General features: G+C 44.4%; 1 protein-coding gene across 3 annotated transcripts in view; it reads left to right on the forward strand.

Annotated features, from left to right (window-relative positions):
- The window catches only part of LOC147636593 (uncharacterized), a 103,016-nt gene that overhangs the window by 19,053 nt on the left and 59,508 nt on the right, over positions 1 to 24,455 (forward strand). For all 3 annotated transcript variants that reach the window (XR_015266172.1, XM_086800021.1, XM_086800022.1), the window contains exons 2-5: positions 1,611 to 1,689; positions 1,772 to 1,870; positions 1,977 to 2,021; positions 2,109 to 2,144. Coding sequence is in view for 2 of the 3 variants with exons in the window: in XM_086800021.1 (XP_086656147.1) it covers positions 1,611 to 1,689; positions 1,772 to 1,870; positions 1,977 to 2,021; positions 2,109 to 2,144 (259 nt within the window). In the remaining variant the exon portion in view is untranslated. The remainder of the gene's footprint in view (positions 1 to 1,610; positions 1,690 to 1,771; positions 1,871 to 1,976; positions 2,022 to 2,108; positions 2,145 to 24,455) is intronic.

Here is a 24,455-nt window from a genome sequence, read left to right on the forward strand (position 1 = left end):
TTGCATGAATAAGATGGGTGCACCGAACGAGGAGGATGATGTGTGGATAAATCTAGCATGGAGTTAGTGGGATATCTGTTGTTCTAGTTCGCTCTTTAATGCCTTGGAAAGACGATAGGGGAACTTATTGGGTGGCTCCGTCCTGAGGACTGGGAGGTCGTCCCTCTACATGACGTCTTGGAACTTTGGAAGGAGACATGCCAACTTCTTTTCTAAGGTTGTTGCTGGTTGAACAACATACTAGAGGGGGCGGACATAAATCAACGCACACTCAACTCCTTGTCTGAGAGCTCTCTGGGCTTAGATATGTGAAATGAGAGGGATTCCTTAGATGCTCGTATCCCCACGAATTATGATGGGCTGAGGTAAACTGTCAATAATTGTGAAGGTACTCGCCGCCAATTAGGAATGGGTGCATGCTCTCAGAACCACTGGATGCCGAGAATCATGTCACACCCCAAAAGTGGTAAAAGAATGAAATCTCGCTTGAATGTGGCCTTTTGAACACTAAATTGTTGAGCTTTAAGAGTGATGTGTGTGCGGAGACCAGGTGTTAGCCCTTCCATGACTAAATTATGAGACACTAATGTATAGCTCATCTTCGTAGTAGCCAATTGCGGAGAGATGGTGTCCTCAGAGTTGCCCATGTCAAATAGGACAATGAACTGGTGTCCCTTTGCTGTGCTATAAGCACGGATGATAGTGTTCATTTGCCCCTCAGCCTTGCTCTCTTGCTTATCATTGAATACCACTGGGGGTACTAGATATAAGGATGCACTCTATGGATAGGAAGCATAAAACTGAAAATATGGAGAGGCAAGGAAGAGAGGAAAGAGAAGCAAGAGAAGAAAAATTGACTTTCTCAGCCTAATTACTGAACTGAATAAATCTTACAAGGTGAAGGAGATATCACTAAGTACGGGAAAGAGCTTGGCTGTAAACAGATGAAGAAAATCCCTTTGTAGACCTCTCAACTGCCAAATTTTGTTGCATCACAAAGCCATGGATTGAAGTGGGTTAAGACCGGTCTAGGACTGAAGCTATTGCTTCTTGAGACCGGTCTTCTCTCCCTTGGCTTTTTCAAAAGGCTGGTGGAAGATGTGGAGAAGGAGACAGTGAGAGAGTTCTTATTGACTCGAAAAATGTAGGCTTGCTTAGCTTTTTTTGTGCTGATCTCTAACCCTAACTGGCAGCCCTAGCATGACACATGCATCTGATTGCTTGAACTGATCTTGCGACACAATCCCAAACAGAGCTCAGCACAGAGCCACTGGTCACTACATGCATCAGCTGATGTGTGTGTAATATACAGTTTACTGCATTACATGGTCATTCAATTTGGCAAGATCATTAAAGGAAATAACTACCCTTTTACCCTTTTTGAGATTTCGAAACTTGAAAAGAAATCCTCTTTGATTTTCAACACCTAGACTACAAAGTTGATAAGCTCCTTCAATTCCAGGGCTTTTTTCTTGTTTTGCACCATTCATTTATTTGCATATGCTTGCCCACCTCTTCTATGTAGTTTCCGTTAGGATTCACATCTGCAAAAGTTTGGCTTTCAACAGACTGTTAGATTCTGACTTTGTTGCTAAGGCGTGTGGTGGCAGTTGTCTTGCATGTGGTCATCTGTTTGGCAGATCCTGTATTAGGCGATGGATTAAGCAAGGAGGAAAGAAGAATGGTAAGGTGAGTGTTCCTGATATTTATTCGCTCTCTATCTGTCTGTATGTGTATGTGGATGGTTTTTACAATCTTCTGGGTGTTTCAGTGTCCACATTGCAACCGAAAGGCAAGGGTTGAAGACATCCGGAACTTATATGTGCCTTCTTTGACTGTTATCGATGGTGGAAGTCAACAGCTTCTTGAGGTACCAATTTATTTGTTGGTTTGTTTTTTAAAATGGCCCTAGTCTCTCATAATCAGCACATTTTTCCAAGATTTGGTTATGTTGATCTACTTTATTGGCCATGCAGGAGCTTGGAATGCTACGAATAAAGAACCAGGAACTTATTGCACAGGTAAGTCTTTTAATTCTTATCTTGACCCTTGAAGCCTTCCAGGATCTTGATCTTTGCTTATTGATATAAAGGTGTTTTTTGCTGCAGAATGACAAACTGAACAAAGAGTTTCACCATCTTCAGGTTAGAACTTCTCAATCAGATGTTCTTGATGCTTTTTATGAAAGCTGCGGACTTTGAGATTGTATTTTTATGTTGCAGTTTTCTTTTTGAGGGTTTTGTTCGGGCTATATATTCTTTAGTTATAGTGCATCCAGCAGGTGTAGGCTGGTGGATATTGAACCTAGGTTCCTAGGAGGCAAAACCCTTCACCACTAGGCTACATGCTTGTGGACTTTCGTGTCGCAGTTTTATGGAAATGTGGTGATTTACTGGTCCACTTATGATAGCCTCCTTGAGATGGAAGAATGCATCCCTCTCATTCACTATCCATTTGAACCCTGATTTCTTCTTTGTCAACTCATGCAATGGCGAGGCAATCCAAGCAAAATGCCTAATGAAACGCCAGCAATATGAGCATAGACCAAGAAAGCATCGTACTCCATGTACGGATGTTAACTCTGGCCAATTACGAGTGGCATCTATCTTGGCAGGATCCATTCTCATGCCATCTTTAGATACAATGTGCCCCAAATAGTGTATCTCCGAAAGAAAGAACTCTCTTTTTGGCGTTTATAAAGTGCTTTTGCTTAGGAAGCTCTCTAAAAACTATGGCCAAATGAGCCCTATGTTCCTGTTCATTCTTGGAGAATACCAATATGTCATCAAAACACACACTTGTTGACACTTGAAAGATTACTTGTGGATGAAGTTCCATTATGCAAGGAAACTATGGGCTGCTTATATAGTAACTGAAGGTCCCAAGGGAAGGTTATGGTGGGTGGAAGACCACCATGGTGGAGATGGCAGGCACAAAGAGAAAGTGAGAGAGAAACGTGACAAGCTCAAGACATGAAAGAGAGATTGCACGACTCAATGTACTGATTTGATTGATGTGTTAAAATGAAGTACAAGCCCAAGCTTGTTATATAGGCCTTTCTCACACCAAACCATTTGACCCTTATTTCATACATGCTTATCCACCCTCCTAAGAGGTGGTGCACACCCAAACACACACATACACACTACCAGTCTTTTAAGGGGCTCTTCACACACCATTGCACACATATAAGCGCCGACTTATCCCAACAATAACTATGCTTCTGGTCGGTGATGATAAAGGGGCTGTCGGCCTGCTTTTCATGGCCACAACTTGATTAAATGAGCATTTAATCTCACACGTGTGAGTAGGCTGCTGGCAGATTGCTGTTTGGGTGAAGACTATGCTGGCTGATTGCTAATAGATGTTACCCCTGCCGGCTGACTTTCATGAGTGCCTCAATCCTTGAACTTCGTGTAGAACTGTCTTTTTGTGTGACCAAAACCATGCTTCCATTTGTGGAGGAGAATCTACTCGGGCTCGAAGACTTCGGCTTCATCAACCATGTCAGGTTGTTGCTCATGTGAGACCACCTCCAATGCTGGCCCAACATAGGGCTTCAACCAAGAAACATGGAAAACGTTATGCAGAGTCCAACTAATTGCTGATAGCTTTAGCTTTATGGAGACATCACTCATCTTCTCGGGCTCAATGACTTTGGCTGTCAGGTTGTTGCTCATCTGAGATCACTTGCAAATTGCAATGCTGGCCCAACATAGGGCTTCAACCAAGAAACATGGAAGACGTTATGCATAGTCCATTAATTGGTAGCTTTAGCTTCATGGAGACGTCACCGATCTTTTTGATGATCGGAAAAGGGCTGGACAACTATAACTTGTCCCAAAGTTGTCGAATAATGCTCTCTAGAAATGTGAAGTAAACTTGGGATCCCTGTTAGATGTAATTGTCCTTGGAAGACCACATATGGGATACCAAGTGAAGAAACAAGCGAGCGATTATGCGATATCTTTTGCATGGCCGTTTGCTTGCATGGAATGAGCATGCAAAACTTTCTCAATCGTCATGCACATAGTTGTCTGTGGGACGCGTACTGCACCACAAGCACGTAAATCTGGGCACGAAGCAAAATGAGTAGATTGGGACGAGACCGGGATGTTTTTTTTTTCAAAAGTGTTTCGCACCTGCCGTACAAAATGGTATGGAAGTTTCGTACCATATGGCACGAAACGTTTCTGAAATGTACCCGCGAAAAAAAAATTAGCCGTTTTTGTTCGTTTTTTTTCCTCTTGTTTTTTTTAAAATTCTTTTTTCTGGCCGTTTTTTTTTTGGCTGTTTTTTCTAGCCGTTTGAGACGTGGGCCTTGGCTCTCTTATATAAGCTCTCTCTCTCTCGAGGCTCAAGCTCTATTGTCTATTATCTAGTCTCTCTCATGCTCTCTCTCTCTCAAATTCTCTCTCTCAACTTTCAAGCCCACTACCACCGAAGATGCTGTATTACAGAGACCACTTTATGAGCATCTCAGGGGATGGGTTTATACATCGACCGCGGTACATGGATGTATACATGCCCCACAGCTCTCGCGTTGCTATTGGACAGCTACGAGTCTCATCACATCAGCTAGAGATAGAGGCTGGGAGAGCGGCACGGGTTCCCAGAGCTGAGCGGATATGAAGATTGTGCCGCGAGGAGGTGGAGACTGAGGATCACTTTGTATGTAGATGTAGAGCCCACCAGGGGGTCAGAGATAGATATGCAGGATTGTTTGAGGAGCACTCTTCACTACATCAGTTGATGGAGGCCTCGGACCAGCGACAGCTTGGCAGACTACTACTAGAGCTTCATAGTTCTCGAGAGAGACTCCTCCAGACACCCGCTCCCACTAGGGGTGGGAGATAGTCCCAGCTCAGATTTTTTCCAGAGAGCTATGCCAGTGCCAGTTGATGTACCACGTGGGGTGACCGCACAGAGAGCAGAGGAATTGAGAGCCAGGAGGAGACCTAGACAGACTGGACATAGAGCACCCCGACTCCGTCACCGAGAGATAGCAGCTATCCGAATGAGACACCAGATGGAGACACAGGAGAGGCTAGCGCGCTTTCATTCAGACTCAGGGTACATGTTCATGCCATTCACAGCCTCAGCATCGGCGATGTATGATATCTTATATCCCTCTTATGGCACTGGATGGAGTTAGACATAGATCTGCATAGCATGCTTGTACTACCCCTTCAGCATATAGAGATGCATCTTGCCTTAGCACTCCATCCACATCCCCACCCCCCTTATATTGTTTGTATATGGGCTCCACCGATCCATGATGATTCACAGTTGTATCCAGACACATGCACACTTTTTCTTTTGTTTCTTTTCTTCCGATGACCGGAAGAACACAGCTGTATTATTTTTTGTCTCATAGGCCGACTTTGGCCTCTCGTAGACGTTAATATATCTTTCTTTCTTTCTTTCTTTCTCTCTCTCTCTCAAATTCATTTTCCATTCCATGATGAGATATGCCATGTACATTATTGTATCACTTTGGTCTCATAGGCCCATTGGGTCTTTAGTAGACGCTTAATATATCTTTCTTTCTTTCTTTCTCTCTCCCCCTACCTCTCTCCCTCTCTCAAGCTCTCAACTTTCAACCTCTCTCCCTCTCGAGTCCCGCTCTCTAGGGCTTAGGCTCTCTCTCTCTCTCTCTCTCTCTCTCTCTCTCTCTCTCTCTCTCGTCTCAAGCTCTCTCTCTCTTTGGCAATGAGGTCCACAGGAAAGGAAAACATGAGGCTTTTGTCTTATATAGCACCATCGGTGAGAATCTTACCGGTAATCCCTATCATGGACATGGACGTGCAACTTTTGTGGGAAGGGTTACACAAGTAGCGACACGAGGCTCCTTGCACATTTGTCCAAGCTTGGTAGGAAAGTTGCATTGTGCAAGGAGATTCCTCACGAAATTGTGGATGGTATACAAAAGAAGTACTCGCTCATCTGCAACCAAGGCAAATGTGGACGTGGAGGAGCTTCCATGTCCGGTAGCTCCGCGTCCGTGAGTCCTTCCCCTGCTCCATCTAGCTCCAGCTCTGCCTCGACCGGCTCCAACGTCCAATCAAAGAGGCCAAGGGGGGAGAGCTCTCTGGCAATGAGGCAAACTGCCATCGGTGCAAACTGTTGGAGTATGCACAGGCGGAAGCATAGGCTATGAGAGAGAGAGAGAGAGAGAGAGAGAGAGAGAGAGAGAGCTTGTTGACAAGCTTTTATTATAGCATGAAGCTTTTACAATGGCAATAGCCAGCAAGAGAAGTGTTGCACTGTGCTTGGATTGGATTGATGAAGTGATTATGAGGAGGCTCCTTATAGTGTTGCAAGGAGCTAGCTGACTACCCTTAGGAGCTGGTTGACAGCCCATGACCTACTAAAGAGGAGAATAAATGGATAAAACCCATAAATAGGCATTCCCCAAAATACATAGAGGTGCACAATATTCTAACACCCCTTCGGCAGCTCATAGTGTGCAAGAGTCTGAAGAAGATAAGCTGGTGAAGATGCGACCATGGACCCTCTAGTATTGTATGTAAATACCGGAATCACCTCGGAGAGAGCACCCGCCAACTTGTTTCCTCGAAACACAATGCCACCACGAACAACAAAGAACTTTGCTTGGCTCCAAATTCCCACACCAGTGTGTAGTGAACTCCAAGAATAAGATGATGAGCTGTTGGATACACCACGCCCATTATCCCCCCAACAATGGACTGTGAACACATCACGTCCCAAAACCTCAAACAATGAACTCGGAACAGGTTCTGTCCATAGTCTTTGCTACATTAAAGATGACCTTCTCTTGCCAGTTTTTCAATGCTTGGAACTCCGACACATGGTTCCCATGCACCAAAAAATGGAGCTGCTACTAGCCTCCTCTCCCGCCCACAAGCCTCCTCTGGCTGGAAGCACATGGAGGAAACTTCATGTATACTAGAGAAGAACACCATCTTTGTCCTTCAGAGCCGGAAACGCCTTGGGAGCCCTAGATGAGTTACTAGAAGTATCTGAATCACTGCCCTGTGTTGTGTCTTTGTCCTTCTTCTGAGATGAAGACTTGCCCTTGGTCTTATCCTTTTTCTTGGACAAACAATCCTTAGACAAATGTCCTCTCTTCCCACACGAGAAGCAACGACTCCGACCTTTCTTTTGAACTGTAGTGCGTGCCTGATCTGAATTGTTAAGAGACACCTTGATCTTACCCGAAGAAATCTTCTTCCAAGAGAAGGGAGTTGAGGTCATTAAAATCTAGTTGAGTGGTTGTGACATGGCACCTCAAAGGTTGAGAAACCACACAAAGCAACACCCATTGCCAGTAACTGGTCATGGATAACCTTGGCCTTCATGAGGAAGGATTGCATAGAACTGCCAACAACAGACCATAGAGTTGCCCTTGCAAAGTAACTGTCCGCATCGATGAATCTCGAGCAAAGAGATCCTCCAATCTGGACCATACTTGATGTGCACTGGTAAGAGTTTGCACGGCTAGTGAGACCTCCTTTGTAATGGTCCGCACACAAGCATTAAATGCGCCTTCGAATCACGATCCTCCCAGTCTTGTAATTCCTCAAGGATTCTTGAACCTCCACCTTCTCGGGTTCTGAGGATGCTCGGGCTTCTTCTCACTGCCTTGAACAATCTCCCACAAACCCTTATGGATGAACCAGATCCGCATATTCAGCTTCCAATGGGCATAGTTGGTTCCGTCCAACTTGTCATCCTTGTTTATACAAGGGGGAGCCATATCCACAGCAACAAAGTACACAAATCTCAGCACTCCAAGACTCTTGTCGAGCACTTTACAACGAAGCGAGGCACGATTACCAATCAGCCCCCTCTCAAATCTGAGAGAGAAAGAGGCTGGACAGCAGCAAAACAGTTCACCAAAACGCACTGGAACCACCCAACCGAAGGGAGGGGAAGCCGGGGAAGAAGCAGAGATGTTGGGGCTGCTTGTCGTGCTGCACCACATGTGAAGAGAACACTTTCCACTGCAGTCCATGGTTGTAAAAACATAGCCTTCACACCACAAACCACTGCTGTAAATACATGTAGAAGCAAAAAATGCAGCCAACAGAAACTTGCAACTTGATGCTTGGCAACCTAGCACAGGAGCAGGGCAGCCTGAAGAAGAAAACGCTGATGTGAGAAGCCTTCGGGAGAAAGAAAACGCAGCTATGATGAAAAAAGTAGCCACTGTTTTGATTGCCAGAAAACAAAATAGTGGGAACGATCAATCCTCAAAATACGGAGCAGTGATCACAAGGATAGAGAGAACAGATCCTTTGCATCCACACCAAAAGTCAACATCCACAGGTCCTTGGCTACTGAGCCTAAAAGGACACCAAAAGTGTTAACCACATGTGGTTAACACATTCCTATGACAACTATGTCCACACACTTATGTAATGGGCGTCCACACTATATTGTAAATCCCGTCATTTGATGAGGGAAACGCCCTAAAGACGGTCCCAAGTTTTGAGCTTCAGAGGACAGACAAGAGGATCTTGGTTAGTTGGCCAAACCATAAAGAAAAGCCTTGTAACTATGTTTTGGGCGCTTTGGGTCACTTACTCTCCTGAGCGGTTTAGTGGGAAAATACTTGGAACTATAAACACTAATTTCTCTTGTTTGTAACTCATATTCTTCCATTATGCAATAGAAGTGGAGTGTTCTCTCTCCCTCTCTCTTGCAACTCTATTCTAGCACGTATGGTGTGCTTAGGTTCAGGGTTTGGGTGTGATTAGTGCTGATCGCTCGTTTCTCTTGCTTCCCTCTTGCTTCTTCTCTCCCGCTTGCTTGAGTGATTAGGCTATCACCGCGATCGTCTTTCGGGGAGATCCCACACGATCTTCGCGAGAGAGGTTGCACCACCCACAGGATTAGCAACCGCCTCGGTGTGACGACGAGTGTGGAAGAATTACAGCGGCTACAGTGGAGCTCTTGAGTAAAGCTCGACTCGACGGATCGGCTACTTCCCATGATACGTTAGGGTGACCTTAACATCTTTGGTGCTGCTATCAGGGAGCGCTAATCCGCTCCTTGTTGAAGCCTTCCTTTTTCGAATCCGATGGAGTCTCCATTGCCCGGTGCCAAGTAAGTAACTATGGCATTTGGTTTTGGTTTGTTTGATTGGTTTTGTTTTTTGTTTTTTTTTGCTGTTTTTGTATTGATTTTGTGCATAGCTTGTGGTTGGGAGTAGGATTAGCAAGAGTTTAAGCAAAAAAACTAAAGATTTGAGTGATTAGAGAGCTCAAAAAAGAGGGTTTTTGCATAAACCTGGAGTGTTTTTTGCTAATTTTTAGCTTTCAATCATGTTTTTTGTTAGATTTGTGTACTTAGGTAGCTTAGGAATGTAAGATAGAGTCCTAATTAACCAAAAAGCACAAAAATCATAGACAATCTCTTAATTTTTACTAATCTATTGATTAGTGTGATTAGTGAGCTTAAAGAGAGTAAAAAATCAAAAAATTGATCCTAATTACTTGCAATTGGACTACTTGGAGTGGCATGAGTGTTCTAAACACTTGCCTTGACCTAAATCCATGCCTAGACCATTCTCATTAGGTCACAATTAGTGAGAATTAGTACTAATTAGGTCTCATTAGCCTAATTTTTTGTCTTTTAAGTGGGTTAATTAGAGACTTAATTAGAAAGATTAATTAGAGATGATCACATCATTGGATTAGCCTTAACATTGCTAATCTCCTCACGGTTAAGGAGTAATTAGAGAGCAAAGAAGAGGGTTAAAGGGTGATAAACAATGAGATTATCGAAGATTAATTTTTAGTTAAGTTGAAAACCACTAATTTAGAGTCAACCTGTAACTTTAGCCTTTTCCCATCTACTTGGCATTAATGAGGGAATCTTAGTTGTCCCTTGCTCAAAAATTCAAATCTCCACCCAACCCAAATTTAAAATTGCGCATTGTACGGATAGACGGACGTAACCGACAAACCCAAAACCTAACCTCACGGCCGTTCACTTATAAGCGTACGGGTGTACAAAAAACAAAAAACTTAAGTCACGACCATTCACACCTAAGCCACAATCGTTCACTTCTAACCCCCACGGCTGTTCACTCCTAAGCGTATGGACGTACGCTTGTTAAAAAAAAAAACTCGGGAAAAAAACTTAAGCCACGACCATTCACTCCTCAGCCACGGCCGTTCACTCCTAAGCATACGGGCATACGCTAAAAAAAAACTTAAGCCACGATCGTTCACACCTAAACACGGGTCATTCACTCCTAAGCATACGGATGTACGTTCCTGAAAAATATTTCTTTTTTCAAAATTTCAAAATTTCCAAATCTTTAAAGGTGCTTAAGGTCTATCTCTCGGACTACTAGGGTGGTTTTTATACACATGAAACACTTAAAAAGGCCTTATTTCTCCTTAAGGATGCGTTCATGTGCAAGAAAAAAGAGAGCCAAAACTTCCATTTTTGATCCGCGCGCTCACCGTTGAAGCTTTTCTAAGCCTCAACGCAGACCATGGACACCTTTTGGTCATGTTTGCATGACCCAAGTGCCCCCATTTCATTGGGCGGCACCTTGGTCATTGTACATTCACATGTGGCCGCCATGCCAAACATGTTTGGCTGTGAGAGCGAAACGATTTATGAAGAGCTCTCATCTAGTGGTGCACCTCCGTACATGCACTCTGACGTGAATAGATGCCCCAAGTACATACACGTGCCTTCTCCTATAACCACGGGCCTATTCCTACCTCCCATCTACGTACCACCTCCCCTTGATCCCCAAATTGACATTGCGAGCCTAGCACAAGCTATTAGAAGGGGAGTGGCATAACAATTGTACCCACGGATATCACATACATAACCAATGTGGGTAAAAATTTTCAAACTTAATGTCGAAATTCCACGGAGTTGGAGACCCCGTATCCCACCTAGAGATCTTTAACCAAATTTGTCAGGCATTTGAAATTTTCGATGATGCAACAAAGGTCCATCTCTTTGGACTCAGCCTTGAAGGCAAGGCGGTGCCACTGTTCCAATCCTTGGACCCTCGGCACAAAGGCACTTTCAAAGCAACGAGAGAGGCGTTCACTTTTGGATTTGCACCGTATGGGCCCAAATGGAGCCCGTTATCCAATTGTTTCAATTGGAATAAAAATCAAAGGAAACCTTACACGACTACATAGCACATATTAAGTACCTCGATTCGCGTTGTGAAGAAAGGAAAAAATTGAGTGACAAGCAATTAATGGACTATTTCCTCTTGGGTTTGCACAATTCAAAGCTTCATGACCATATGTTAGTGAAGGACCCCTCAACCTTTGATCAAGCTTGCAAATGGGCGATCTTTCTCCATGACAATATGCGAGAGCCATTCCACGCAATTGGCCACCGAGCCAATGACAACCCAAAGCTCATTTGTAACATTATCCTTATCTCCTTCTGGGCACCATGCATTAATGGTGGCACCACTCCCAACCAACCACTCACACATAGCGCCACCACGATCTTCTACAATGCCAAGAACTTGATCTTTCGTATAGCAGGTACGGAAGGAACCCGGGCTTATGCTCGAGGCTGAGGAAGATCCATTCGCTAACATGACATTGACAAACGAAGATCTTGCCTCACCTGTCTCCTAACCCGTTTTCAAATCTCTTTCTTTTTCCTTAATACTTATTAATCTTAAAGTGGCCTTTTGCATTCTAGGGATTCCACTGAGCCTCCACCCACTCCACGATGCAATTCGCTTGTGGGGCTTGTGGAGAGAAGGTGGCAGTGGATGCATAGACCTATCGATGGTCTTGCGGCCTGGTTGCAGTCTGTCTACAAAGTACCAAGGCTCTTCGTCGATGAGGAGCTACTTTTAGATCAGGATGCCTACTTGCCAAAGATACTTTCTGTCCAGGAGCAAAGACAGTTGCTCCAAGAGCTCATTCGGTATAATGATCAGAGAGGAGCCGCTTTCACGAATCCACTTTGCTTGAGTAGAGAGTCGATGGTCTGGCCACTTTTTTGGTGGGAGTCATTTGGTTATCAAATGGCTTACGTACAAAAAGTGGCTTTGAGAGTCTTGTAACAGGTGACTATTGAATATTCAAGAGTCAACTTTCAAGACTTCTAACTTTAAAGTTTATACTTTAGAGTAGTAACTAGTTCTTACATTCTAACTCTCTTATTTTCTCATAGGATTGCTCTTCGGGGGCACGTGAGAGAAACTGGAGTTCCTACTCACTCATACACACAAAGATACGCAATCGTTTGAGCACCATGGAGTTAGAGTGGCTTGTATATTGCCGCGCTAACATGCGCGTGGTAGAGAAGATGCATGACATGAAGATCTCCAAATAGGTAGAGATCTCCAGAGTACAAAGTTCGATTCAGGATTCATAGATGTCATGAGTGATGAGTTGTGACTAATAATTTACAAATGTTTTCTCTCAGGTGAATGTCGACGAGTTCAAGTTGACAGTGGACACTCTTAAGAGCGTCCACAAGGAGCGAGATTTAGATGAGGAGGCTATATATGCTGAGCTTTGCAGGGAGGTTGAGTGTCGAGCTACTTATACTTATAGAGGCCGCACAAGTAGAGGTAGCACATGAGTAGGAAGCCACAAATGCATTGTTCGGAGCCCTACTTCGACCGGCATGATGACTACATATGTGAAGTGTGGCTCGACTTCGAGGAGCTCTTTAGCACTTGTTACCGAGGAAGACGATGCTTCTATTGTAGACATCAGAGAGCTTGAGTACAATGATGAGGGCAATGTCCTTAGCAAGGGGAGTTTTGGGTTGGCCTTTGATGATGGAAGCATCTCTAGCGAGGGCATTCCTTTCCATAGTAGTTTCTCTGAGGAGGAGGACTAGAGTCTAAAGTCTAGATATTTTTGTACTTAGTGTTATGACTAGTCACCACACTTTTTTTTGTCTTTCCTATTTTAAGCCGCAGGCCACGGCTCTTATTTATGGCATGCTGCACGCATATGTTCACTATTCATGACTCTTTGTACTAGTGTTTTAACTTTTTTCTAGTTTATGACAACTTCTCTAAACTTTGCATCTCTAAATGTGTACAAATATCTATTTTTCAAGTGGACCGTACCTCAATCGAACACATTTTTCGAAAGTTAAAAGTTTCGTAGCGATATCGTTTTTTGGTACCTTCGTTTCGTACTTGACAACTATGGTCATGCATTGTGTGTTTGTGGATTTCTTGTATTTCAAGCATAGTGGACTCCTGTAGAGTTTGAATGGTTCCTTCGTGACTTAGAGCATGGCAATGGGTTTATTCTTTCTAGGGATGTATTCAATCATACCTCCAAGTGCTTGATGACCCGTCTTAGTTGTTAATTCCTTCCCATAAAGAAAAGGTTTCTAATGCTTAAGAGCTGTCATCACCCCCATTAACTTTTTGCCATATACTTAATAATTCTTTTCTGCGTCATTCAATTTCTGGCGCTATGGGCGTCCTTCTTGCTTGAGGAGAGCTCCTATGGCTAAATGTTGGCGTTGGTAATGACCTCGAATGGATCATCCCATGAAGCTAACTTGAGAATCGGAGTCTCGGAGGTAACTTTCTTCCTTGCATGGAATGCCTCGAGTGCTTTGTCCATAACGTACACTTTGTGGTGATGTGAAACCGGCCTGACGGGCGGTGAAACAAACACTCGCACATAAAACACTTCAACACCATTGAGGACCTAGAAAAAGAAAACAAACAGGGGGAGCTAGAGTGCTCCTGCAAACAGTACACGGACACCGATTGGCCCCAAAACGCAGTGGCGCCCCTTGCGGTATTTCTTTAATTGAATATAAGAGCTTTGATTACAATATAAGGCTGGGAACCCAGCCGTCAAAATGGAACCCCTGAGGCCTGCAAAGAACCTGCATCTGGCTTCTTGTCCACACGGTATCCCCAAACAAGTCCAGCCATTGTTCATATCAAAAAACTCTTTCACATTGAGTCTGCATACAGAAGCTTTCTCCCATGATCAAGGCTGCCACAACCATCCATAGCCTCTCACACTATGAACAGCATCACACCCTGACACATCCAATGCTTCTGCATCACAACAAAGACTCCCAAACTGTCTCTCAAAAGAGTATCACAGCACAGCATACCATACAGTCGACACACCTGTACAAACCCTCTCTACTTTCCAAGGATACTATCCATCTCTGTCATGGATCTCCTGTCCCCTGTCCAATCAGTAGCAAGGTTGTACCAAGCATGTGTCCACTCCTGTACCCTATGCCTGCATGTGACCTATCTCCTGGAGAAACCCAAATAACATGTTTCCTCGAGAAAACCTACGACCTGTTTCCACATGAAACCCTTAGACCTGTTTCCCTTTGAAACTTCTGTCCTGTTTCCCATACATCTAGTTACCCGTTCCCTCATGAAACATCTGGCAACATAGAGATGCCCATAACTGTAGGTCCCACTGTTCCTTTCTAGCAGGAAGAAAACAATCTGCTCCATGAGCACGCAGCCATGCGAGCTTGCATCACTCCCATGCCAAGAAACATAACCAAATGACCTGTACTTGTAGCCAGAAACCCAAGTACATTGCTGAATTTGCAGCCAAACAAAAACAGCCCATAAACTGTCCCAAAACAATCCCGAATCCAAAGCAAAGAGTAACTGAGAGTTCCATCAGATGAACGCCATCGACATGATGTCTATGTTCATGAAAAACCAGCCCCTCCTTTCTGTAGAAACACGGCGTCCTCCAAAAGCACACACCTGGCTGCCTGTGTGTCTAGAGAAACCAACCTGTAAGCATCTCTTGTGCAAAAGAGCATGAGCTTCAGCCCTCTGCGCCTGCAGTCCAGCCCCTTATGCGTGGAGAAAAACATGCGCTGCTCTGTCCAGCGCTGCCTGCAGCCACCTGTTTGCCAAGAGAGAGAGAGAGAAAGGAGGCCTGTGACTCTGTCCTGTAGCGCAGCACAGCAGCCAGCCTTCACTCTCCAAAAAGCATACACAAGTAGACACTCAGATGCATCTATATTCCCTGTAGCGCAGCCCGCCAGCAGTATCTTCCTGCTGTCCGTACAGGCCTGCAGCTACCACTTGTACCAGCCGCCAGCCAACCTGCAGCAGCCGTACAGATATGCATGAGTTCTCCTGTGCGCAGCCATCATAAAACAGTCCACTTCTCCTCCACGCAGCCCACATGCACGCCTCCTCCAAAAAGCAAGAGAGAGAGAGTCAAGAGAGAGACGTGGGCCTCCAAAAGTGGTGTAACCTCTAAATATTGCTTAGTGGCCTCCTAAGGTTTTGAAACCTTTAAAACATTAATTTTATGGCCACCAAAGGTTATAAAACCTTTTTATTTAATGTCTCTTTGCCCCCTTTCACACATGGGGTTGTCCACACATGGGCTTCCATTTTCACTCCAACCTGATGCCATTCACACTGTCCACCATGTCCCCGTGCACACCTGCATCTTGTCCAGAGAAAAACACAGGGTCGTGACATACCCCCCTCTTGAAAAATGGCAAGCGTCCTCGATTGTACTCAATGGCACAGTAAAGCATCTCATGAGCAAAGACACCCCATATGGCAAAAACAATGGCTCTCCAATGCATCTGGATGATAAAACAATCATCCTGCACAATAAGCCACACTGTCACTCCAAACACCTCTTGCTTGTTCCTTCAGAACCTACAGCAAAAGTCTAAAACCAAATGGAAACACGTTAACTGTGTTAGCCAAAAACAAAACCATGCATCATTCTACATATGGCACACATATGCAATGACACATATATGCATTCGCAAACAATATGCTCCTCAAAATGCTCTACCTACTCCAAAGTAACAGTCTAAGGGCTGCTCGCAAGCCTTACGCCCATGGACATCCCGCAGGACCCATGACTGAAGGTAAAAGATGAGCATATGAAAGCACTCAATGCATCCAAACACTACATCCACTAAGTACTTTCCCACATATGTCTCATGGCCATCCCGCAGGAGTCACACCCATGTGTTTAACATAATAAAGCACTTGATGTATCATACCAACATACATGCAGCACATGACACAATGCAGAGTATTTCCCAATGTATTCTCAATGGTACCAGGAACCAATGGCACCAGAATACAAAAATACCTCTACCTCAAAAAGTGAATGCATACATGCACAAACAGAGTTCAATCCATATATCTATGAACCAAACCAACTCTAGGACTGCTCGCAAGACTTATGCCCTCCATAGAGTTATCCATAGTTGCAGTTAGAGTTCAAGGTGCGCGCGACTGTGAACCATTCTCAACCATCATCTCATGTGTCTAGAACACAAGATCATAGAAGTCCCATAAGCAGATGTACTGTCAGCCTCAGTACCTTCGGGTGAATACAAAGATGTCACCAAGCGACTCCTAGATAACAACTGAGCCTGTCTGTAACAAGGGAGCGGAGGTGGTACCCCCCTCTTGAGCATCAGGCAATGCTCCAGACCTATGCTCTGCTGAACCTGAATGAGCCGTAACAAGAGTCGACTCCAACTCATAGGCATCAAGATAAAGCTGCAACTCCTGAGGTGAATCTGCTAAGTCACCCTCCTCCATCCACTTCGCATCCATCAGTGAACCTCCTCCATCCACTTCGTATCCATCAGTGAACAGCTGTTGAACTTCACAGGATAGCGACGGGAAACCTTACCCTGTACCTTTCTTTCCTTATGTGCCAGTATATGCTCAGGAATAAGAACCTCGTCAAGTTCCTCTACTTCCATCTGAGCGTCATCTGATACATCCTCAGGCACCCAAAACCTGCTTGCACTCCACCCAAGTGGTAAGCACAAGTCCTCGATGAAGCATAGTAGATCACCACTGCTAAACATAGAAAGAAACTGTCTTCCGAACCCATGAAGCCTCTATGAAGATACCACCGGTGACAAACTGTCGAAAGCCATAGCCTTCAACGCATCTCCTGCACCATAACACTTCAACTGCTTCTTGTTCGTGGCCGACTACTTCTTGTCCTTGGTGTCTTTTCTCCTGAGCTTCATCTTCAGCTCTTGCTCTTCACCTCATATAGGCAAAGACACAAAATCCTGTACTGTGTCTTGCACTTCCTTTTCACTTTCCTCATGTTGAAGCTTTTGATGCAACTCTCATGAGACAACTACGAGCTCGCCCCCTTAGGAAAGTTGGCGATTGTCCCAACCAAAGCAACCACGGACTCGCCTCCTTGAGAAAGTCGACGATGTGTCCCGGCAAACGGAACCTTGAAACCGGCCTGACGGGCGGTGAAACAAACACTCGCACATAAAACACTTCAACACCATTGAGGACCTAGAAAAAGAAAACAAACAGGGGGAGCTAGAGTGCTCCTGCAAACAGTACACAGACACCGATTGGCCCCAAAACGCAGTGGCGCCCCTTGCGGTATTTCTTTAATTGAATATAAGAGCTTTGATTACAATATAAGGCTGGGAACCCAGCCGTCAAAATGGAACCCCTGAGGCCTGCAAAGAACCTGCATCTGGCTTCTTGTCCACACGGTATCCCCAAACAAGTCCAGCCATTGTTCATATCAAAAAACTCTTTCACATTGAGTCTGCATACAGAAGCTTTCTCCCATGATCAAGGCTGCCACAACCATCCATAGCCTCTCACACTATGAACAGCATCACACCCTGACACATCCAGTGCTTCTGCATCACAACACAGACTCCCAAACTGTCTCTCAAAAGAGTATCACAGCACAGCATACCATACAGTCGACACACGTGTACAAACCCTCTCTACTTTCCAAGGATACTATCCATCTCTGTCATGGATCTCCTGTCCCCTGTCCAATCAGTAGCAAGGTTGTACCAAGCATGTGTCCACTCCTGTACCCTATGCCTGCATGTGACCTATCTCCTGGAGAAACCCAAATAACATGTTTCCTCGAGAAAACCTACGACCTGTTTCCACATGAAACCCTTAGACCTGTTTCCCTTTGAAACTTCTGTCCTGTTTCCCATACATCTAGTTACCCGTTCCCTCATGAAACATCTGGCAACATAGAGATGCCCATAACTGTAGGTCCCACTGTTCCTTTCTAGCAGGAAGAAAACAATCTGCTCCATGAGCACGCAGCCATGCGAGCTTGCATCACTCCCATGCCAAGAAACATAACCAAATGACCTGTACTTGTAGCCAGAAACCCAAGTACATTGCTGAATTTGCAGCCAAATAAAAACAGCCCATAAACTGTCCCAAAACAATCCCGAATCCAAAGCAAAGAGTAACTGAGAGTTCCATCAGATGAACGCCATCGACATGATGTCTATGTTCATGAAAAACCAGCCCCTCCTTTCTGTAGAAACACGGCGTCCTCCAAAAGCACACACCTGGCTGCCTGTGTGTCTAGAGAAACCAACCTGTAAGCGTCTCTTGTGCAAAAGAGCATGAGCTTCAGCCCTCTGCGCCTGCAGTCCAGCCCCTTATGCGTGGAGAAAAACATGCGCTGCTCTGTCCAGCGCTGCCTGCAGCCACCTGTTTGCCAAGAGAGAGAGAGAGAGAAAGGAGGCCTGTGACTCTGTCCTGTAGCGCAGCACAGCAGCCAGCCTTCACTCTCCAAAAAGCATACACAAGTAGACACTCAGATGCATCTATATTCCCTGTAGCGCAGCCCGCCAGCAGTATCTTCCTGCTGTCCGTACAGGCCTGCAGCTACCACTTGTACCAGCCGCCAGCCAACCTGCAGCAGCCGTACAGATATGCATGAGTTCTCCTGTGCGCAGCCATCATAAAACAGTCCTCCTCCACGCAGCCCACATGCACGCCTCCTCCAAAAAGCGAGAGAGAGAGAGTCGAGAGAGAGACGTGGGCCTCCAAAAGTGGTGTAACCTCTAAATATTGCTTAGTGGCCTCCTAAGGTTTTGAAACCTTTAAAACATTAATTTTATGGCCACCAAAGGTTATAAAACCTTTTTATTTAATGTCTCTTTGCCCCCTTTCACACATGGGCTTCCATTTTCACTCCAACCTGATGCCATTCACACTGTCCACCATGTCCCCGTGCACACCTGCATCTTGTCCAGAGAAAAACACAGGGTCGTGACATGATGCGTCTTCACGTCCTTCAGCAAGTCTATAAGAGGTGCTGCAAGGTCGGAAAATTTGTCCATGTGGGAACTGTATGCTTAACAAAGACCTACAAAAGAGCGGATCTCCTGAGCATTCTTGGAAATGTCCGATTTGAGAATTGTCCTAGGGTCAAGGCTCATCTTGTCTGCATTGATGACATATCCCAGATAGTGGATTTTCACTACTCCAAATTCTCTCTTCTTTGCGATGAAAAAGAGCTCATTGTCTCGCAATAGGTACAAGACTTTTGCAACATCCTATTCATACTGCTCTGTAGTCGCAGAAAAGATGAGTATATTATCTAAAAAGATGAACACACACTTTTCTATGAGCTTCACAAAAACCCTAGATGTCATCTTGTTGAATATCGCGGTTGTATTGCTGAGTCCGAATGGCATGACCACAAACTCGTAGTGGTCGTGTTAAGTCCTAAAGGCTGTTTTTGGAATGTCAGTTGTAAATATCCGAACGTGATGATAGCCACTTTTAAGATCTATCTTCGAAAAGAACTTAGCACCATTGAGTCGGTCAAGGATGATACTCAAGCCAGGGCATTGGGAACTTGTTTTTAATCGTGAGCTTGTTGAGTGCCTTGTAGTCCACCGATAAGCTTATTGAGTCCACCGATAAGCGTGCGGACTTATCTTTCTTTTGCACAAATAAAATAGGTGCAGCAAAGGGTGAGGATGAAGGCCGTATTAATCTAGCTTAGAGTAACTGGGAAAGTTGTTGCTCCGTAGTTTACCCTCCAATGCCTTAGAAAGGCGATAGGGGAACTTGAAGTCTCTCATCTCCGCATCTCGATAGTGCCAATCCTAGCCTCATCTACTAGTCACTGGACTCTTGGTTTGAGCCAGAGATGGGAGATTTGTAGCAACATTGCTGCATGACACATCTAGAGAACTCGATGCAATGAAGCCATCGAAGGCACCTGCACCTCGCCTGCGGAGTCCATTAGGAGCATCTGGCTCGACATCCTTCATAGTACATACCCCTGTGGGGCTAGTGGGGGAAGCTTCCGGGTGGTTCTGACCATACGTGGAAGTGTCGGGAAGCCTTTCTGAGGCTTTGGGACTTGGTCTTTTTCTCACAGATAGTGGTGAGCCCACTTGGTAGTACACACCACCTGTGTGGTTATTCCCTCTCCCACCCCTTGTACGAGATAGCCTTCTCCTCATAGAGCAGCCAGCCGGAGGAGAAGTGCATCTTCCCCCCTTTTTTGTTCTTTGATCCTCCCTCCGTACATGGAGGCGAGTTTATATCTAGCATTTTCAGGCTGTGTTTTTTGTTAACTAATAGAAGGATCTTGTTTCCGGAAAAAACAAGGCGATAGGGAAACGTACTCGGCGGTTCTACGTCGGGGATAAACTCAAGATGATGATCCTTAGGGTGACTTGGTGGAAGATGAGGTGGGAGATCATCCTTTAGCAGTAGGAAATGTGAGCGTGAAGATTGGGTGTGAACCTGTCTACGTCTAGATGATAGACAACAAATGTACAACTCATCTTTTTAGCTAACTGAGGACAAAAATTGGATCCTCAGAGTTGCCCATATCGAAGAGGACAATGAATTGTTGTTCCTTCGCTATTCCATAGGCACGAATGAGGACTTTCTTTTTCCCCTCAACCTTTCCCTCTTGCTTATCGTCAAATACCACCGTTGGTACTAAGTATAAGGCGGGTAAGTGTTTGATGGCATTAGTGGCCGATGTTGGAGGTGTGGATGAAGCTGCAGCCGTGAATATTGTGGAGCTAGAGGTCTCGGAGGCTTGTGTAGCCTGCCACTTGGTACAAGCTTTCTTACCATGTCCCACGACGGTGTGGCAGAAGAAACATCAGTTCTCCCCCTTGTACCGCGTTTGCTTGTCTGGTTGGAGATATTCAGCAGTAATGCTCTCCTTGTGTGTCTTCTTAGGCTTGAACTCCCTATCCTTCTTGCCTCCTGAGGTGCTTAGGGAATCGTTCTTTGTATCCTTGCTATTCTGAGTTCCCTTCCCTGACTGGGATGATGACTGCTGGGGTGGTGGATGAGTTTGGAACTAGCCTGGATCTGCTTGGGCTTACCTTGGTTCAGCATCATTTTTTGATTGTATTCTGAGCTAGATTAAGGGCCCTGTCATATGACTGTGACTGGGATGATGACTGCTGGGTGGTGGACGACTGTTGTTGGGCTTTGGAGCTAGCTTGGATCTGCTTGGGCTTACCTTGGTTCGACATTCATGATACATCTCCGGCATCGAAGAAAGATCTTGATGAGAAATAACTGTAACGGTAGCCACATAAGGTTTGTATGACAAAGCATCGGCCACAACATTCTTCTTCCCGGGGTGTGCATAATTTGGAAATGAAACATGGAAAGAAAATTGGCCATCCTTGGTTTGTGTGAGGAAAGACCCCAAGCTTTGATGATTCGTCTTCATTGTAAATTTAGCTCCAAGCAAATAATGCTGCCAAACCTTTAAAGCATGAATCACAACAAGACGTTCCTGTTCATAAACTCCTCCATGACTCTCAGTCTTGAGTAAGCGGTGACTCTCATAGGCGACATCATGTTCCTCTCGATTGAGGACAATCCCCACATGCAACGCACTCAACAAGGATTATGCAAGTCGGGAATGGTAAGCACTGGTCCCCAAATGATATATCATTTGGATTTTGAAAAGCTTCCCTCTCAAGTGCATTCCATTTAAAAAGAGCTCTCTTCTTTGTCAAGTCATGCAAAGTAGAGACAATATGAGCTAAATGCCTGATAAACATTCCATAGTACGAGCACATGCCAAGAAATCTTTGTACCTTGTACCGACTTTAACCCTTCTTGTGTATCGACTTTAACCCTTCTCGTGTATTGACTAACTCTAGCAAATATCCAAAGGCTTGGATCTTTGCGAGATCCATCCGAACTCCATCTTTTGACACAATATGGCCTAGATAATTAATCTTCGAAAGAGAGAACTCATTCTTCTTGGCATTGATGTGGAGCTTATGCTTGCAGAGCTCTTCAAACATAATGGCGAGATGAGCTCTATGCTCTTTCTCATTCTTGGAAAACACAAGGATGTCGTTGAAGAAGGTGCTAGTAAACTTCCTTTGTGTTTGAAAGGTATGATCCATAATTCGATTAAAAGTAGCGGATACATTGTTAAGACTAAAAGGCATCACCAAATACTCATACAACTCAAAAGCAGTCTAAAAGGCTGTCTTATGAATATCTGAGGAGCAACCCTAACGTGATGATATGTGCTCTTCAAGTCAATCTTGCTAAAGCATGCATAACTATCCAGCTTGTTCAAAATGTCAACAATTTGAGGTATGGAAAATTGGTTCTTAATGGTGATCTTATTAGGGGCCCGATAGTCTATGCACATACGGAATAAGCCATCCTTCTTTTGAATCAGAAGGATCGGCGAGCAAAAAGGCTAAGAACTCCGTCTCACAAGTTTTTTCTTGAGCAGCTCGTTCACTCTAGTCATGATTTCCTCCTGTTGATTGGCGCTTACCCTATAAGCGAGCCGGTCTATGACGTACTAAATCAATACGATCATCCTGTGGCCACGTGGGAGTTAACTCCCTTTATGCTGTATTAGCGGACATGCAAATTTCACATTGTGAAGTTTTCGTCACCAAGTTGCAGCTAGTTGATATTGTGTTAATTCTTTCTATCTTTAATGGTGCATATGTCCTATCAACTACCTTTTTGTTGTAATAATTCTTTCTATTTGTTATGATCCTTAGTGTTAGGCTTCATTATGGTTGAGTCTTCCTTGCATCTGCGGAGCTCTGACAGAAACTCAGTACACATACCTTTGTATGAATGTATGCTCTTATGTGTGTGTGTGTGTGGGTGCGTGGGAGCATATATTGATACCAAGTTCTACATCCACTATTGGGCACTGATGACGTTAGTGGGGATATCATAGTATCTAGTCCATGCTATGCATGGAGTTGATGGTTTATTGTCTTGTGGATGATTACCATGAGGTTATAAATTGCACTTTTTTATAAGGTGAATTTGGGCATGTTTCTGGATTTATTAGGTGTATCTTTATGCTATATTAGCGGACATGCAAATTTCACATTGTGAAGTTTTCATCCAACTTGCAGCCAGTTGATATTGTGTTAATTCTTTCTATCTTTAGTGGTGCATATGCCCTATCAACTACCTTTTTGTTGTAATAATTCTTTCTATTTGTTATGATCCTTAGTGCTAGGCTTTATTATGGCTGAGTCTGCCCTGCATGTGTAGAGCTCTGACAGAAACTCAATACACAGACCTTTGTATGAATGTATGCTCTTATGTGTGTGCGTGGGTGCATGGGGTGTGTGTGTGTGTGGGAGCATATATTGATACCAAGCTCTACACCCACTATTGGGCATTGATGATGGATGTCGTAGTATCTAGTCCATACTATGCATGATGGAGTTGATGGTTTATTGTCTTGTGGATGAATACCATGAGGTTATAAATTGCACTTTTCTTATAAGGTGAATTTGGGCATGTTTCTGGATTCATCTACGCATATCTTTATGTTGTATTATTGGACATGCAAATTTCATATTGTGAAGTTTTCGTCCAAGCAGCTAGTTGATATTGTGTTAATCCTTTCTATCTTTAGTGGTGCATAGGCCCTATCAAATACCTTTTTGTTGTAATAATTCTTTCTATTTGTTATGATCCTTAGTACTAGTCTTCATCATGGCTAAGTCTGTCTTGCATCTCCGGAGCTTTGACAAAAACTCAGTACACGGGCATTTGTATGAATGTATGCTCTTATGTGTGCATGTGGGTGCATGGAGAGGTGTGTGTGTGGGCACATATATTGATACCAACTTACCAAGTGCTACACCCACTATTGGACACTTATGATGTTAGTGGGGATGTTGCAGTATCTAGTCCATACTCTGCATGATGGAGTTGATGGTTTATTGTCTTGTAAATGACTACCATGACATTATAAATTGCACTTTCTTCTAAGTTGAATTTGGGCATGTTTTTGGATTCATCTAGGTATATATATCATAGTTATGGGAAACGATGGAAACGCTTATGCTGTAGGGGTGAAACGCTGTATCGGGAAGCTAACACGCTGGAAATGCGTTTCCGGCACGAAAACGTTTCCATTTGGCAGAAACAGCGTGTTTCAAGTGTTTCATCGTTTGAGAAACGTTTCTTCAGGCCAGAAACGGCCGTTTCATGTAGTTAAATGCCACGTGGACCATAAGTCCTAATTAAAAAAAACCCAAATCCTCATCGAAACGGCTGCCATCTTGTGGAGATAAAAAAAAAACCCAAATCCTCATTTGAAACGGCCGCCGCAAGCTGGGATTGTGTGGAAATTAAAAAAAAAGCCCAAATCCTTATGGAAACGGGCGCATGTGTGAGGGAAAAAAAAAAG

This window comes from Cibotium barometz, chromosome 7 (genome assembly GCF_041138505.1).
Source record: "Cibotium barometz isolate CiBa-2024 chromosome 7, ASM4113850v1, whole genome shotgun sequence".
In the NCBI taxonomy this organism is placed as follows: domain Eukaryota; kingdom Viridiplantae; phylum Streptophyta; class Polypodiopsida; order Cyatheales; family Cibotiaceae; genus Cibotium; species Cibotium barometz.